The 17,780-nt window shown below is 56.3% G+C and overlaps 1 protein-coding gene and 1 long non-coding RNA gene across 2 annotated transcripts; both read right to left on the bottom strand.

The window, feature by feature from the left end:
• Positions 1-330: 330 nt before the first annotated feature.
• On the bottom strand, positions 331-2,726 carry LOC135192807 (uncharacterized). The gene is made up of 4 exons (XR_010309033.1): positions 2,636-2,726; positions 2,263-2,415; positions 934-1,086; positions 331-701 (listed from the first exon to the last, which is right to left on the bottom strand). It is a non-coding gene; the product is annotated as an uncharacterized LOC135192807 (long non-coding RNA).
• Positions 2,727-3,040: 314 nt separating this feature from the next.
• LOC135192829 (scavenger receptor cysteine-rich type 1 protein M130-like) lies at positions 3,041-7,471 on the bottom strand. The gene is made up of 10 exons (XM_064176204.1): positions 7,274-7,471; positions 6,736-7,050; positions 6,248-6,340; positions 5,849-6,163; positions 5,180-5,494; positions 4,956-5,018; positions 4,557-4,871; positions 4,127-4,162; positions 3,158-3,253; positions 3,041-3,054 (listed from the first exon to the last, which is right to left on the bottom strand). The coding sequence occupies exons 1-10, from the start codon at positions 7,389-7,391 to the stop codon at positions 3,041-3,043; spliced, it is 1,680 nt and encodes a 559-aa protein (XP_064032274.1). The 5' UTR covers positions 7,392-7,471.
• Positions 7,472-17,780: the final 10,309 nt, after the last annotated feature.

The raw sequence follows: 17,780 nt of genomic DNA, 5'->3' as shown, positions 1-17,780 counted from the left end.
GCACAGAGCATTCCCGCTTCAGATCTCTCTTAGCCTCATGGTACAGATGGGCCCTGCTGACCCCTCAATTCAAGAGAGATGTTGAGGTGCTGGAACATGTCCAGAGAGGGGCAACAAAGCTGGTAAGGGGCCTGGAACACAAACCCTATGAGGAGAGGCTGAAGGAACTGGGCCTATTTAGCCTGGAGAAGAGGAGGTTCAGGGGTGATCTTATTGCTGTCTACAACTACCTGAAGGGGCATTGTAGCCAGGTTGGGGGTGGCATTTTCTCCCAGGTAAGCAGCGACAGAACAAGGGGACACAGTCTCAAGTTGTGCCAGGGTAGGTCTAGGCTGGATGTTAGGAGGAAGTTCTTCATAGAGAGAGTGATTTCCCATTGGAATGGGCTGCCCAGGGAGGTGGTGGAGGCACTGTCCCTGGAGGTGTTCAAGAAAAGACTGGATGAGGCACTTAGTGCCATGGTCTGGTTGATTGAATAGGGCTGGGTGCTAGGTTGGCCTGGATGATCTTGGAGGTCTCTTCCAACCTGGTTGATTCTATGATTCTCAGGGAGCTGTTCTGTGGCCCCCATGTGTCCTCAGGGGGATGTGCAGCAGGCAGCTCTTCAGCATCATCATAGCCTGTGCTCTCCAGGGACAGGGCCCACGCATCTGTCCCAGCTCCAGTGCCCTCAGCACTGCTCTGTGAGCGCAGGTTTGCCCCTGCAAGCAGCAAGACAGCAACTGGACATTAGCCAAAGGGGTGTCCCTCTTGTGGGCATCAAATTTCTCCCTTTGTCCTTGCAGTTCTAAGGCTTTCAGCTTCCTCTCCCACATCCAGATCTCAATGAGGAACCTGGAGCCTCTTTCCCCATGGGCTCTCAGCCTGGCAACGATTCCCCCTGGAACCAGGGGTGGCTCCCCAGGAACCAGCAGCAATCTCTTCCCCTCTCACCTCCAGCCACATCTCTGGGTCCTGCTCCTTCCTCTGGCTCCCTGGGAATTTCCCTGTCTCCCTGTCTAAACACAGGATCCTGTGCAGGGGCAGACATCTCCCTGGCATCATCATAGCCATCCACTGGGTCACCTCCAGCCAGGACTGAGACATCTGAAAGGAGAGAGCAGCTGGTGACAGCGAGGGGACACATCCTGCTGAGCAGTGGACAGGGGAACCACTGTAGAGGCATCAAAGTGGGGCAGGAAAAGCAGAGACACTGCCTGGCTGCTGCTGCTGTTGCTGCTGCTGCTAGGAATGGGAGTCAGCTCCTGGTGCCTGTGTCTCTCCCAGCTGCACAGAGCTCTCCTCCCTCCCAGCTGCAGCCAGCCCCATGGCAGGGTTGGACTCTACTGGCTGAGGGCTCAGGGGACCTTGTGCCCTGAGCTGTGCTCTCACCCCCATGTGTCCTCAGGGGCACGGGCAGAAGAAAGCTCTTCAGCATCCTCACAGCCTGTGCTGTGCATGGACAGGGCCCAGGCGCCTGCCTCAGCTGCAGGGCCCTCAGCACTGCTCTGTCAGCACAGGTTTGCCCCTGCAAGCAGCAAGGCAGACACTGCACAGTGCCCACAAGGATGCCCCTCATGTTCTGGGCATCAACTTTGTTCCAGGTTAAGCCCCTCTGGGGTGAGAGGTGGAGTTTGGAACCCTGAACCCAGGTGTCCCTGGCCCCTCCCGTGGGGAGGACCACCCAGGCCAACCTTTATCCCACTCCCAATTCCTTTCCAAGACCCTATTGAAGAGGCAGATGAGCTTCCTCCTCTCTCCTGCTTCCTGCCTTCACCTTTGCAACATCTCCCTTGCTACAGCTGCCTCTGCTAACCACGAGGCCAGCTAAGCACGTGGCCAGCCCAGCTACCTCCTGAATCCAAGGGGCAATCCAGCTCCAGCTGCAGAATCCACTGCCACCCAGCCTGGGCTTGTGCACACCTTTGTGCCTGCTGCCTTCCTCTCTCCTAGGTCACCCTTTTAGTCATTGCTGAAGTTTTCTCTTCAACTTCCAGATAAATGTTGACGCTGTTTCTTTGGGTGCTTCATCCCTTTGACTCTTCTACCTCATTTTCCATATGGGGAGAGGGAGGCATCCTAAATTTTCTTCTGTTGGGCTTTTGGAGACAAATTTCCTCCCTTCCTCTTAGCAGCTCTGAGGCTTTCAGCTCCCACTACCAAACCCATATCCCAAGGAGAAATCCTGGGACATCTTTCCCCTTGGGCTGCCAGCCTGGTGGTGATTCACCTGGCACCAGGAATGGCACTCCAGGAACCAGCAGCAATCTCTTGCCCTCTCACCTCCAGGTTCATCTCTGGGTCCTGATCCTTCCTCTGGCTCCTTGGGCATTTCCCTGGCTCCCTGTCTAAACACAGGCTCCTGCCCAGGGTTAGCAATGTCCCTGGCATCATCATAGCCATCCAGTGGGTCACCTCCAGCCAGCACAGAGACATCTGGAAGGAGAGAGGTGCTGGTATCAGATGGAAGACAGATCCTGCTGAGCAGGGGACAGGAGGAAGTGCAGAGATTTGGGGCTCAGACATTGGTGTTGGCAGCACCAGAAGGCAGCCCTGCCCATGTCCTGCCCAGCTCCTGTGATGACACTCAGGGACACCACTGCTCTTCACCTGCCTGCAGGGAGCAGACACCAAACCCCTCCCTGCCCCCCGTTACCTGCTGTTGACTCCAGGCCATTCTCCTCCTCCTCTCTGTCACCAAGCTTGGGCTGCAGCTTGGCCAAGGACCCCTCTGAATAGGACCCTGTAGAGAGATACAGGAGGTGTCATGGGAGTGCTCTCTGCTGGCCTGGCTTGTGGTCAGTGCTGCTGGGGATGTGGGAGCCACTGAGCCAGGGCTGAGTGAGGAGAAAGGCTCAGGGCTCACCCTGATGCCCCAAGACAACTCCAATCTCAGAGTGGCCCCACAGCTACTCTGAGACAGCCTCTTGCCTCAGCCCTCAGGTGTCACCCAGGCTGCAGGGACAGGCAGAGAGAGGTTGTCCCTGGTTAGGACAGGCAGAAGTGGTGAGGAGGAACCTTCTTTTCCAGGCACAGCTTCTGCCTCCTCTTCCCACTGACCTCACAGTCCTTGCACTGCAGGCACCATGGGCCAGGGGCATAGAGGAGTCATCTGTAAGTGGAGGGGTGAGGGCAAAGAGCCCTGGAGATGTGTCCCCCAGGATGGACACAGACCCACCTGAGTCACTGAACCTCTCCTGCTTCTCCCATGCTGTGCTGTAGCCAATCTCCTCATACACAGCCTGAGGGAAGGGCTCCCAAGGGGCCTGGGCAGCTGGGGACAGAGCCAGGGTTAGCAGAGGAACAGGCAGGCAGGCTCAGGACCCCACTCTGCTCCTCCAGCTCTGTTGCCCTGGCACAGCCCAGGGCTGCCCTCACAGCAGAGCACTGCTGGAGAGTTCTGCCACCACTGGCACTTCCTCAATGCTGGCAGTGTCCCCAAGGAGGTGACCTGAGGCAGCAACAGCCTTGCACATTCCCCCCACGCACATCCCTTGTGCCCCTCTGGCTCCTGGGTTAGGTCCCTGGTGCTGGGGCAAGCTCTCCCCCTGCTGCTGCCCCCTCTCTGTTCCAGGGATCTGCACAAGCACCTGGGCAGGCAGCAGCACACACTCTGGTCACTGTTCTGCCCTTGCAACTCAGTGCCACACCACAGCACCCTTGGCCTTTCAGGAGGCATCTTGCCCTGGCACCACGGGGGAAGCACCAACCTCTGCGCCCAGCCCTGGCACTTTGCACTTGTCCAGCCAGGAGGGCCAGGAGCAGGCAGAGAAGGGCTCCCAGGAGGATGCAGATGATGACAGGCACTGAGACACTGCTGCTGCTGGTCCGACGGCCCCCAGGGGCCCCTGCATGGGCAGCAGCAGAGCAAGGGCAGCAGCAGAGCAAGGGCAGCAGTAGGCCAAGGACAATGTGTGGCCAGCACACCCCAGTGCTTAACCCACTACACTGAGTGCAGACAACCCCAGGGGTGAGCGAAGGGAAAGCTCTCACCCTAGGGGGGAAGAGACAGCCCTGCCCAGCCCCACACCACTGCCCCAATGCCATCTATGGAGATTTCACCCCCCAGAAAGGAGCCAATTCCCTCCAGCTGTGGGTCAGAGCCTGGCCCTGGGCAGATGCAGCCCTGGCAGGGAGGAAAGGTTACCTGCGCGGGGGGTTGGTGCTTCTGTGCTGGGTGCATCTGCAGGGGAGGAGAAGGAGAGCTGGGCTGAGAGAGTGCTTGTGCAGGGAGCAGGGAGCCTCCTCTCTGACACACTGTGTGCAGGTGGGAACAGCCCTGACACATGCCAACAGAACTGCCCCTCCTGTGGGGCTGCTCAGGCTGCCCAGCACACAGCCCAAGGCCCTGCTCCAGGTTGTACTAAGATGGCACAGGCAGTGCAGGAACTGCCCGGGGGCTGCAGGGCTCTGCTCACAGAGGCTGGAGAACATCCAGCCAGACAGCAGCTGCTGCCCACTTGGCACCAGGCTGCCATGGCCTTGCTCTCTCTGGGGCCATGAAGGCACCCAATGGGGAAAATGCTTTCCCAGCTCCTTGCCCCTAGCCCAGAGAGGGCTCCCTGCCCCTCACTCACCTGAGCAGCTCACAGCAGCATCCTCCTTGTGCCGGCAGACACCGCTGTCCCCAGGCCGGGCCCAGCACTCCTGCAGAGATGGCTCTGTGCCCTGGCACTCCACCTGCTCCAGCCAGATGGGGCCTGTCCCCTCCCCAAAGGCAGCCTCCCCCGGGGCAGACAGCACAGGGCCACAGCCCAGCTGCCTGCATGCCACCTGGGCATCCTGCCTGTCCCAGGAGTCGTCGCACACCGTGCCCCAGGAGCCGTGCAGCCAGACCTCCACTCTGCCTGAGCACCTGTGCTGCCCTCCCACGGCACGAATCTTCTCCCTGGCTGGAGAAGGCAGAGCCCTGCCAGGGCAGCAGGAGAGCAGGCAGAGCCCTGCCAGCTGAGAGGGCTGTGCAGAGGAGCAGCTACCTGTGCAGTTCCTGGAGTCTGGGCATGGGGCTGAGAGATCTGCAGACACTTCTGGTCGTTTCCCTGCAGAAGGAAATGCTGCAGTGGAAGGGCTGCTGGACAGGGGTGCTGCAGCAGAGAGTGGGGTACATACAGGACCCTGTGGGCCCTGCCTTTGTGCTTGTCTGTGCCCAGCCAGGAGAAGGATGCAGGGGGTTGGTGGTGCCCATCTAGCTCAGAATTACCATGGCAGATGATGTGGGTCTCATCTCTCAGGTCTTCACAAGAGTGCAGGTGCCAGGGAGCAGAGGGACACTGCCAGAAGGAGCTGTTTCTCTCCCCACACTGCACTCGATCCAGCCAGGCAGCAGCAGACACCCTAGCAGAGGGCAGGTTTGCATCCAGGTCCCCTGTGTCCCCACAGCCCAGCTCCTTGCATGCCAGTGAGACAGTTCTGGGAGTCATTGAGTTGGAGCAGACATTGCCCCAGGTGCCATTGTAGAACACCTGCAGGCGCCCGGAGCAGTTGCTGCTGTTCTCCAGCCTCAGGGCCACGAACTCTGGGAGGAAAGGACTCAGAAGGGAACAGGCTGGTCTGGGGCTCTGGGAGCAGGGACACTCCTGCACCTCCCAGGCCCTCAGCCAGACAAAGTCACTGATGACATGACCCCCTGGAAGTGACAGGCAGGGGAAGGGCCCTGAAGAACAGGCAGCCCTGCACTCCCTGCTGGGCCCTGAGGACAGCTGATCTCATCAGGTTACCCAGTGGCACTGAGGGGACACCTGAGTGCAGTGGCATCCCCAGGCTTGGCTTGGGCAGGGGCACAGAGGCAGCAGGAAGAGCCTTGTCCATTGCTCTGCCCCTTCCCAGCCTGCCCAGGCACTGTGCTCCCAGCACAGCTCCCAGCACACACCTGAGCAGATGACTCCGGCGTCCTCTTTGTGCCCGCAGTCGTGCTGCCCCCAGGGCCCTGCCGGGCACTCCCAGAGAGCAGCTTCGGCCCCGGAGCAGTTGACCCCATCCAGCCAGATGTGCCCAGAGCCTGCCCCGAAGCCAGCGGAGCCAACCGCCTGCAGCGCCCCTCCGCAGCCCAGCTGCTGGCAAACGACGCTGGCATCGGCCAGGTCCCAGCTGTCATCGCAGACGCTGCCCCAGCTGCCCTGCGAGTAGATCTCCACTCTGCCCTCGCAGCGCCCGCGGCCCTCTGCCAGCCGCACCTGCCGGCTCCCTGCAGCAGGAAGAAGCCCCAGCTGCTGTCAGGGGCTGCTGCCCAGCCAGCACACAGCCTGGGGGCCCTGGCAGTGCCACTCACCGCTGCAAGAGACCCCCACATCCTCTGCAATGCCTGCTGCCAGCAGGCTCTGGGGCAGGGAGGTGTTGCAGAGCTGCAGGCTGGCCTCGTGCCCTGCACACCGCACCCCTCGCAGCCCCACGGGGCCCTGCCCTCTCTCAGCCTTGGGCAGGGTGTAGGCTGCCTCTGCCTCTCCGCACCGCAGCTGCCGGCACACCACGCTGGCCTCCTGCAGGTGCCACTGCTCTGCCAGGACCCTGCCCCACGTCCCACGCCGCAAGATTTCCACTCGTCCATCGCAGCGGCTCCCTCCACCCACCAGCCGCAGGGAACCGGAGCCAGCTGGGCCTGGGGAGAGCAGCCATGGAGCAGCCCTTGGGGGCACCCAGGAGCCCAGCAGCCTGTGCCACATCTCCACGCTCTGGCACCACTGCAGGCCCTTGGAGCTCTCCTGCTCTGCCTCAGGCAAGGGCAGACTGCAGCTCTGCCAGCATTTGGCCAGCGCTCACCTGAGCAAATGACAGCAGCGTCCTGCTCATGGGAGCATAGAGAGGCCCCCAGGCTGCTCACGGGGCACTGGCCCAGCTGGGCTTCAGTGCCAGCACAGTGGAAGGAGTCTCTCCAGACAGGGCCTGTGCCTCTCCCAAAGTGGCCTCCTCCAGGAAGGGACTCAGCAAAGCCACAGTTGAGGTGACGACAGAGAACGTGGGCGTCCAGCAGGTCCCAGCGCCACTCACACAGGGTGCCCCACGTCCCCTGCACTTGGACCTCCACCCTCCCCTCACAGCCTCTGCTGCCATTCATCAGCCTGAACCCTGTGAACTCTGGGACAGAGAAAGATAGAAAGGGTGACTTTTGCTCTTGCACCCTTCAGAGCTGCAGGCCAGGGCACAGGGGCAGCCTGCCAGCCTCCTCCTCCTGCTGCCTGATCTTAGGGCTGCAGGCAACCACATCCCAGCTCCTGCCCTCACACCCAGCCCAGCACAGGTCCTACTGACCCTCCTCAGCACACTCTTGCTGTCCAACCCCAACGCCCTGAGTCCTTACTTGTGCAGGTGACTCCAACAGCATCTGCATGGCTGCAGGGCTGGGTCCTGGGGGATCCCTTGGGGCAGGAGGCAAGAAGAGATTCATTCCCCACACACTGCAGTTCTCTGTCCCACATGGGACCAGCCCAATCTCCAAACTGAGCTGCCCCATGCACAGACAGGGCTGTGCCACACCACAGATCCCTGCAGACCACGTTGGCAGGTCTCAAATCAAAGTCGGAGTCACAGAGAGGTTTCCACTCCTTCCCATCTTGGATTTCCACCCGTCCTGAGCAGGGACTGTCCCCTCCAACCAGCTGGATAAATCCTGGAGGAACCAAAGCCCCCTGTGAATTTCCAGAACTCTTGGGCACTGATATGCCCACATCCCATCTCATAGTCATGGAGACCACAAGCCGAGAGCCACACAAACACCACTGCCACTCCCAGTGAGTCTTGATGTGGCTAACAAACACAATGCCCCTGCTGCTCTCCAGCCCCTTCTCTGATAGGTGCCCAGGAATGGTGACCTCAGCCAGGATCAGAGGGCACTGCCAGACTAACAACTCCTCCTCACTGGGTTGGCAGAGAGGACAAGAACACAGGCAGAGAAGTCCCACGTGCAAGGACAGGAACCAAGGAGAGGCACCAAGCACTGCCCAGTCCCCACTGTTGCAGGGTAGCCAGGGCCTGGTTCAGGGTGCAGTGCTTGGGCAGTAGCTCAGCACAGCCTGAAGAGGGTTGTATCCTTGTGTGCTGGCTCTCAGGGTGTGCCCCTGGAAGAGGGATGATGTGGCCTTGGACCACCCTGTTCTTCTGCCTGATCCCAGTGACTCTCCCCTTAGAGCTGTCACTCTTCTTTGCGGACTCATTTCTATCAAGGGACAACCCAAATGTGCCCATTCCTGGGCTGTGAGTGGCCTCAGGAGCAAGTGGGCATTCATCTCCTACCCCCTGACACTGACCAAGTGTGGTCTGAGTCACACTGGTGGTCAGGCAGTGCAAGTTTCCACCAGGCATTCCTCAGGGTGCAGGGAAAGCTGCAAGGACAGCCCCAGCTCAGCAGTGTCACCAGCCACATTGGGCCCTTCTCCACTGCCCCCTTGTTTCCCTCAGGGCACAGCCAACTGCCCACCCCCTTCCCAGTAACAGGGGAGAGGAACAGGCTCCTCCCATCCATGTACCTGAACAGGTCACTCCAACATCCTCATTATGACCACAGTTGTTCTCACCCCATCCATTGTGTGTGCAGTCAGATAGGGCAGACTCGGAGCCATCACACTTAACATCATCCATCCAAATGGGGCCAGACCCTGGCTCAAAGCGTCGACTGAAATGAACTTCCAGAGCAGATCCACATTGCAGCTGTCTACAAACCACTGCAGCATCCTTCATGTCCCAGTAGTCATCACACACAGTCCCCCACTGTCCCTCGTGTTTCACCTCCAGTCTCCCAGCACAGCGCCTGCCGCCATCTGCCAGCCTCACCTCTGCAGCTCCTTCAAACACAGACATGGGAACGGTCAGGAGAGTTCAGAGCAGCAGACTGCAGGTCTGGAGGTTCCCCATGCCCAGAATTTGTCTAAGTCACCAAGATAGGAGCTCTCCACAACCTGCATTGTCCTTGGGAGATGGGAGGTTCCCTCTCCTCCTCACAGGCTCAAGGAACAGAGGGTGTCCAGCACAAGACCTACAGTGCCATTGCCTACTCCACAGGCTGTGCAACTCATCTCAAATCAGCATTCACTGCCCAGGCTCAAACTCACACGATGTCTGGCCCTGCACAGTGAACCCTCTCCTCTCCTACCCAGCACACCCTGTGCAGCCCTGTGCCCCAGACCCACAGCTCCCTCTCCCAGCCAGGCACAGGGCAAGGCACACACTTGGTTGATTGCAGCACCTTCTGCTTTTCTCCCCACTGGCACATGCAAAGAAACCTCATTCCCAGGCCTTCCCCAATGGCCATGCTGGTGCCCACCTTCCTCAGGCCATGGCACAAGGGGAGCAGCACTTACCCCTGCACAGCTGCACCCAGAGCTTGAGCCACAGAAGCCAAGCGAGCAGGAGTCCTTCTGTGCCCATCCTGAGAGTCCTGCCCTGCTGGCACAGCTCCTGGCAACTCACACAAAGAAATATGCTGGGAGGGTGAACTCTCTCTGCGGGAGGCTGAACTATCTCTGGGGCAGATAAGCAGCTGCAGGAGGAGCCAATCGAAGCAGCAGCACTTTTCAGACGCTATCGGCAGCTCGCTCCCCTCCGACACAGCCCAGCCCTCCAATGAGCTTCTCCAGCGCCCTTCATGACCATATATGAGGGACAGATGTGTCCTGCTGTGGGTGTCAGGGAGGCTGTGGCAGGGGATTGTCCGGGGACAGTGTGGCTGTGCAGGGCAAATGGCTCTGTCACCCCTTGCACCCCACTGTGTGGACTGGGAGCACTCAGCAGCTCCTACACAGGCCTCATCCTAGAAGCCAAGGGGCAAGTGTCCAGCTGCTCCTGAGCTGTGGGAACCATGGAGGTGGGGCTGCTGTGGGGTCTGTGTCAGGATGGGAAGGCAACAGCCTCTGCCCTTGCTCCTGCCTCCACTGTGATGGTTGCAGCAGCTGGGAAGGATCCTTGTCCTGGGCAAGGTCTCCATGCCAGGAGTGCTGCTGGGACATCCCTTGCACAGAGCCCCACAGGGAGACCCTGTCAGGATCTGGGGCTGGGACATGCCCCTGCCCTGGCAGCAGCAGACCTGCAGGCTGAGGCTCAGCCCTGTGCCTGACTCTCAGCATGTCACCAAGGGGCAGTTATTCCCCACAGGCACATCAGGAGCTGGAGCTGCAGGTGCACAAACCACAGCCCACGTCACCTCGCAGCGCTGCCTGCGCTCCCCCTGCGGTACCCAGGCAGGAAGTTGTGGTTTCCTCCTGGCACTCTGCCCAGGAACATCCCTGCTGTACCCCTGAGCCACCCCAACCCTGACTACTGCAGCCAGGGCTGTAGGGGATGCTCCTTTAGCCTCACAGACACAGGCAGCTCCTGACCACCCTGGTGACAGCATGGTGGCTCCTTTCTGCTCTGTACCCAGCCCCACAGCTACACACCACCACTAGGGACATGACCTCACAGCTCCTGCTGCCACCCACTGCATGCTCAGCACTTGTCCTGACAGTGACCTCACACCCTCTGACTTTTGCTGCCATGTCCTCTGCACTCACTGTCTCACAGGGCCATGCACAGCCTGAGCTGCTGCCATTTGTGGTTCTCCCCAGGGGACACTTTGAGAGATCTCTGAATGTTCTGTTGGTGACAGCAGCCCCCACAGCAGCCCTGTGCCTGCTCCTGCCTGAACAGCTACTCCAGCACTGGTGACATCACCAGATGGGCATTTACAAGCCAGGGGCCTGCTCCTGGCCTATGCAACACTCAGACACAGCTGATGTCAGAGCACCTAAACCTGCCCTGAGCCTGCTCCTGGCCCCTCAGCTATTCAGGCACCAGTGACCTCACAAATACCTGCAGTAGCTCTTGTTCTGCTCTTAACCCAGCAGCTGCTCAGGCACCAGTGACCCCACAAGACACCACACACCCCATGGCCCTGCTCTTGTCTGCTCAGATACTAGGCCAGCAGGCACCATGGGCCTGATCCTGCACTGTCTGCTGACTTGTCACAGGTGACCTTGCAAACACCTACACAGCAGAGCTGCATCCTCCTGGTCTACCACGTTCCAGGCACCTGTGACCTCAAATGCACCAACACAAGATGTGTCTCTCCTGGTCTGCTCAGGCACCTCTGACATCACAGGCACATTCCCAATTGTTGTGGAAGGGCAATATAGGCCTAAGAGATGTCCTGGCTTGTCCAGACATGACCCCATGATCCACTTCCCTCTCTGCTGAAGTGGGCAGCAACACAGCAAAGAAGACAAAAGGCCTGGAGACACCCAGAGTGCTTTGGGGAGAAACAAGGTGCACAGACTTGTTGGTGCATGGCCTGTGTTTGCCCAAATAAGGATCAACCATTCTCCTGCTGTCACCTAACATGACATTCGCAAAGTGCCATTCTGATTGGCTAATCTCTGTGGCCAGATGGAGCCATCACACTTGGGTGGTTGATTATAGATATGGGTGAGGTACAACAACCTGCTCTGCCTCAGAGTGCTTTGCTCTGCCTCGTCAAGCTCTGCCTTGCCATGCTCCAGATCTGCTTTGCTGCATAACTAGAGGACCTATGCAAACACAACTCTTATCCCAGCATTCCTTTCAAGTTCTTAAGAGTATCTGCCCTCTGTGCTGGTATCCATCAGAAGCCTGTGAACATGCATGAACAATCACAAACACACTGATTCCCTAGGCCCTATCAGCCTTCTCTAGGGTTGAATCTCTCTGTATGATGTGACCAGAAAATGTTCCAATTTTTCCTTCTCTCTCTTTTCTCAGAAGAATCCTTGGCATTAAAGCCTCTGATGATCAGGAGCTGTTATCCATAAGAGAGCAGTTATAAAAATTTCAAAATATATGAGGTTTTCTTTTTGCACTCCCCCTTTCAGGGTGGTGTTGTGGAGGACCTAGAGGCCCAAATGCAGGCTTATCTATTCCTTGCCCTGCCTGGACATGTCTCTCTGCCTGCACCAGGGGTGAACGAGCACAGAGGGGCACAACAGACCAGGGTCATGAAGTCAGTTGTCCAGGACACCTGATTGTGTAAGCCCTCACACGTCCAGCTTGCACCTGCCTAGTGCTAGACCCACATAATTCCTATATTTGGAGTCCAGGCCTGCAGCTTTTGCCTAGTATGGTAAGGTTTGGCTGACTGCCAACCTGATTGGTCATTCCAGTGGCCAATGAGACCATTAACTCTTGGCCCACATTTAATAGATAGGGGTACACAGGCTCACATGCAGCCTGCCCCACATTGCCTGCTTGCCTGCCTGCATACTTCCTTGCAGAGCTCACCTATGCCTGCCTTTATATGATTGCCTGGTGTGTGCCATTGCCACAGGCTGCCAGGAGCAGACCCTTGTCTGCATTCGATCAGCCTGAGGAGCCAGCGTTAGACCTGTGCTCAGGCTGCACTGAATCCTGCCTCTGCACCTGGAGATCCTGCCTACAAATTCCCTGGACAGAGCATCCAGAAGGATCCAGCAGCATAAGGTCAGAGACTGCCATTCCAGCCTCAAAGTCCACAGGCAGAGACCCTGGAGAATTGGACATTCGTATAGGCTGTGGCGTGGCCCTGGAGGGTGGTTGTTGATTAATCAGAATTCTGAGTAAATACTTGAATGCCTCTGTAGAATCATAGAATCATAGAATCGTAGAATCAACCAGGTTGGAAGAGACCTATGTGGTGGAGGGTTGCACAGGCCTCAAAACGACTGTGTTTACTGGCCTGTTGCCAAGCCCTCATTGGACAGAATTGTGGCCCAAGGACCATCAATCGTGGAGTCAAAAGCCCATGGCACCAGCCACCTTCCCAGCCACCGTTCCCAGCTGTGGGAGAATTTCTCCCGCAGCAGGGCATGAACTGTAAACATGAGACCTTGTTATGGGAAAAGATCCTTGAGCTGGAAGGCACTGTGAGAAATCCCCGCACATCTGCTGGGGGCTGACCCTGCCAGCCCCCTGGGGTGGAACCACAGGTTGTTTTGATAAGGAATAACCTATCTGTGCCTTACACATCACTTTGAGCCAATCTGTATTGTCCACTTGTGCCAGCCCCACTCTGGCTGGGTACACCTCCTCTGAGTACTATATAAGACACTGCATTACCCCAATAAATTCACACACACACACACACTGATCGCACTGCACCGATGCACAGAAGCTATGGAGTCGACTCGTCAGTCCCCCGATCCACCAGCCTCCGGACGCCAGCACCCAGCTTGGCCCATACCCGTGGAAGCTCAGACAGCGCGCCCCAACAACCCCTGAATTGTTCCAATCCATGATATTTGGGACCTTCAAAACTGACTCTGACCAGTGAGTAACTGAGAAACTCGATCTAAGCCAGAATAATCTCTCAATAGCCTACCAGTGGCACTTTCATGCCACAGACTCTCTTCCTAATCCTTTCAAACCTTTCCTAATTTCCCAATTTGTTGTGCATAGACATTCTGTAATATAATCTCACAACTGCATACAAAGAACTTGTGTGGGGTAGTTGTAAATAAGTTTGGGGAAGGGGAATTCCTGGTGTATATAATATTAAATTGTTTAAACCCTTCAAAAATTCAGCCTCATGTTCCATCCCCCCAAAACCCAGACAAAGTCCTCCGCAACAACCTCCGAGATCATCCAGTCCAACCTAGCACCCAGCCCTATCCAGTCAACCAGACCATGGCACTAAGTGCCTCATCCAGGCTTTGCTTGAACACCTCCAGGGACAGTGCCTCCACCACCTCCATGGGCAGCCCATTCCAATGCCAATCACTCTCTCTGTGAAGAACTTCCTCCTAACATCCAGCCTAGACCTCCCTTGGCACAGCTTGAGACTGTGTCCCCTTGTTCTATTGGTGGTTGCCTGGGAGAAGAGGCCACCTCCCACCTGGCTACAATATCCCTCCAGGTAGTTGAAGACAGCAATGAGGTCACCCCTGAGCCTCCTGCCATAAAGCAGAAAACAGCTTTCAGCTCACCCTTGCTGGGCAAATAGTAAATAGACCCCAAGTGGCATTAAGCCGTGGGGAAAGCTCTCTCTGTTCACAGTTTGAATGTTTGCTGGTTGTTATAATAGTTAATGTTTGATGTATTCCTATAATGTCTTCATAACCATGCAGAACAAATATTAATATTAAAGTTCAGTGGTTGGGAGTGGGGAGAGATGAAATATTGATAGATATAGATATCTATCAATAGATATATTGTTATAAATGTCCACTCTCATTCATTAATTTCTCCTCTCTGCCACCATCGGTGTAGGCGGCAGAATGCCCCTCCGTGACACTCTTCCACATCCAAGGAGGAATAGGGCAGGGAAAGGCAGGTGAACCCAAGCTCCACCACTGAGATAGGCACGGAGCATGTCTCAGTTTCCCTACATACCCCATGGAGGCAATGCTATTGCCACACAGGCTGTTGGCAAAAAGCCTCTGGAGGCCAACACCCAGAGGGATTCATTAGCAGGGAGCAGGAGCTGTGGGACGCCTGCTTTGCTGATCATTCTCATCCTGAGGCAGGTGTCTACAATAGCTCCTGTGACTCACAGTGCCAAGAAGGGCCAAAGGGTTCCAGACAACACATCAGGGGCCACGGAGTTTGCCTTGGGATGGGATGTGGGGCAAATGCCACCTCCAAGGCTGCAGCTCTTCACATCCCTGTGGCCAGCCTGGCCCCAGCTCCTTGGGTGGCTTTTCTCCTCAGTGCTGATCTGTGTTTTCCAAGCCACAGCAGATGTCTGGCTGCTACTCACCTCCCATTCTCAGAAAGGGACATGGAAAATGTAAATGTTGCCTTTGCTGTGGCTCCAGGCTCCCTTGGCCTCTCGGCAGCACCAGGGGCCTTAGCAGGAAGCCACGGCTGGGAGGCACACTGCAAGTGGGGGTGCTGCTGGACAAGAAGCTCAACATGAGCCAGCAGTGTGCACTTGCAGCCTGGAGGGCCAACCAGATCCTGGGCTGCATTAGGAGAAGTGTGGCCAGCAGGTCGAGGGTGGTGATTCTCCCCCTCTACTCCACTCTGCTGAGACCCCACCTGGAGTACTGTGTCCAGTTCTGGAGCCATTGTGTCTCCTTACACAGGGAGATGCAGGATGGGATGGAACAACAAAGACTGCAATTTTCTGTGTCCACTCCCTGGAGACCACTTGGTACTCTTGAGGGATTTCTCTGTGGTCCTCAACCTACAACAGTGTGGGGTACAGGGGGACACAGGATGCACAGAGGATGAGGAGAAGGACATGAGTGACATGGCAAGTAGGGGTGACACTGGGTGCAGTGCTGACACTGGGTGTGTGTGGGGACATTGGGCACAGGGGGGATAAAGGGGATGTGGGAGATATGGGGGTAAGGTGAGGACATAAGGGCAGGAAGGACACAGGGTGGAGGGAGAACATGAAGTGCAATGGAGACATGGGGTAAAGAGTGCCATGGGATACAAGGAAGGATACAGGGGTGCATGGGAGGCTTGAGGCACAGTAGGGGCATGGGGAAAGAGGGGTAGGGGGTGCAGGGAGTATATGGAGTGCAGAGATGACATGGGCTACAGGGGGGGACATGACAGTGTCTGGAAATTAGCCAGCAGAGAAAGATCTGGGGGTGCTGCCTGACAGCTGGCTGAGGATGAAGCAGCAGTGCCCAGGTGGCCAAAAAGGGCACCAGCACCCTGGAGTGGGTCAGCAATGGTGTGGCCAGCAGGAGCAAGGCAGGGATTGTTTCTCTGTGCTCAGTACTGGTGGGGCCATAGCTTGGGTTAAGTTTTTGGCCACTCACTCCAAGGAGGACATTGAAGTGCTGGAGCAGGTCCATAAAGGGGCAATAAAGCTGCTGAAGGGTCTGCAGAACAGGGCTGGGGGGGAGGAGCAGCTGATGGAGCTGGAGATGTTTAGCCTGGAGAAGAGGAGGCTGAGGGAAGGCCTCATTGCTCTCTACAGGTGGAGAAAAACCTCTTCTCGAGTCTCCTCCCAGAGCAAACCACTGCTTGAGTTTCCTCCAAAAGGAAACCACAGCTCAAACCTCCAAGAGCAAACCACAGCTCAAATCTTCTCCCAGAGCAAACCATCACTGAAGTCTTCAAGGACAAGCCACTCCTGGAGCCTTAAAGACCATTTTTATTTTCACAAATGCACCCAAAAATAACAGTTCAAGAGAGAAATTTTAGCTGTCCAGGTGCCAAATGCCTCCTGCAGGCAGCCCTGGGTCACTCCGGAGTGACCACCTGTCATGGAAGGGAGCAGAGCCCTTTTGCCCTATTGCAGAATTTTCATTTATACACACAATTGTGGCTCAGAGGCCTTCCATTGAAAAAGTCAAACCAATATTTTCTATCTGCTTGCACTGACACAGCTGCTGTACCAGCAGACGTACAGGCCTTGGGAGAATCTCTCCCTCGGAGAAACAAAAGACATAAACATGGCTATGTTTTGGAAAAAAGGTTCGGATTCTCAGACATGGTGACCACCTGACAAACATCTGCTGGGGGCTGACCCCTGGGGGGTTCCATAAGTTGTTTTTGGTGAGAATTAGCCAATTGTATAAGTTGATTACAACTTTGTACCAATCTGTAAAGCTAACGCAAGTCTGCCTGAGTTGGCAGAACACACCTCTTCTAAAGTACTATAAAAAATATACCCACTTGCACCTCTTGCACCTTAACTTAACTGGCCCCTCGCTCTCTACCCTGCTCTACTTGCACCTCTTTTGTTCGATACCCTGATCGCTGATTACACACGCACACACATGCGGCATTCGCATCGCAAACAACCAGCTCGAGACGGCACCGTTCCAGGCAGGGGCCCGATCCTTACAAGCCCCGGGAGTCAGCATTCAGCTCAACCTGACCCATGGAGCCTCAGACAACGCGCCTTAAAATCCATAAAGACTTTGAAACTTTTCTGAACTACATTTGGGACAGTGAGTAACTGACAAGAACTTAATTTAAAGACTGAATAATCTCTCAAGCTTCAGTGAACTCTCTAAAAAAATCACAGACTCTCTCCCTAAATCCTGGCATTTTCAAGCCACAGACTCTCACTCTAAATTCTTTTATAAACTGTTGCTAAATTCCTGATTTCTTGTACATAAATCATTCTGTGATTTAATTCGCAAACTGCATAGAAAGAACTTACGTGGGATAATTGTAAATTAGTTTGGGGAAGGGGATTTCTGGTGTATATAATATTAAATCATTTATACCTTTTATAAACATCGGCCTCGCATATCATTTCCTCCAAACCTCCCCCCCAAACAAACTTTCCCATCCGCAACACCACCCAAGCTGGGCATGGAGCTGAGTGGTGGATCCAGTGACCCAGCTCTGTGGAGATGAGGTGGTCTGGGGCCCTTGGTGAGAGAGAGCTGTGTGGCAGAGCTGCAGCACTGCAGTTTATCCAGGGGCTGGTCACAAGCTCTGCTGAGCTCTCTTGTTCTTGGCATCTCCAGCAGGAGCCACCTTGGCTGCCACTTGCTCTTCCTCAGGCGTGGAGATGGAGGTGTAGGAGACCTGCAGCTCCTCCATGCACATGAACCCTGCAGGCCAGGATGGGTCAGGTGGGTTTGCTCCTCAGGGCCTCAGCTCTCTCCTTTTTACCAAGGCCAGCTGGGGATGCTCACTCCCTTGCAGACAGCTTTGGCTGGGCCAGCGATGGTGGCAGCACAGAGTGCGACAGCATCACCCCTGCGAGCACTCAGACATGAAGCCTGCTCTGCAGACACCACCCTTGAGCCAACCTCTGCTCCACGCAGCACCCTTCAGCCAGAATTTGCTCCACACACCACCCTCGAGTTAGCCTTTGCTCCACACACCACCCTCGAGTTAGCCTTTGCTCCACACACCACCCTTAAGCCTGCTTTTGCCCCACACCTGCACCTCTCCACACAACAGATGTC

Source organism: Pogoniulus pusillus, chromosome 44 (genome assembly GCF_015220805.1).
Source record: "Pogoniulus pusillus isolate bPogPus1 chromosome 44, bPogPus1.pri, whole genome shotgun sequence".
NCBI classification, from domain to species: domain Eukaryota; kingdom Metazoa; phylum Chordata; class Aves; order Piciformes; family Lybiidae; genus Pogoniulus; species Pogoniulus pusillus.
Note: the sequence above shows the minus strand (reverse complement) of the source record. Positions and strands in the feature narration are given on the sequence as shown.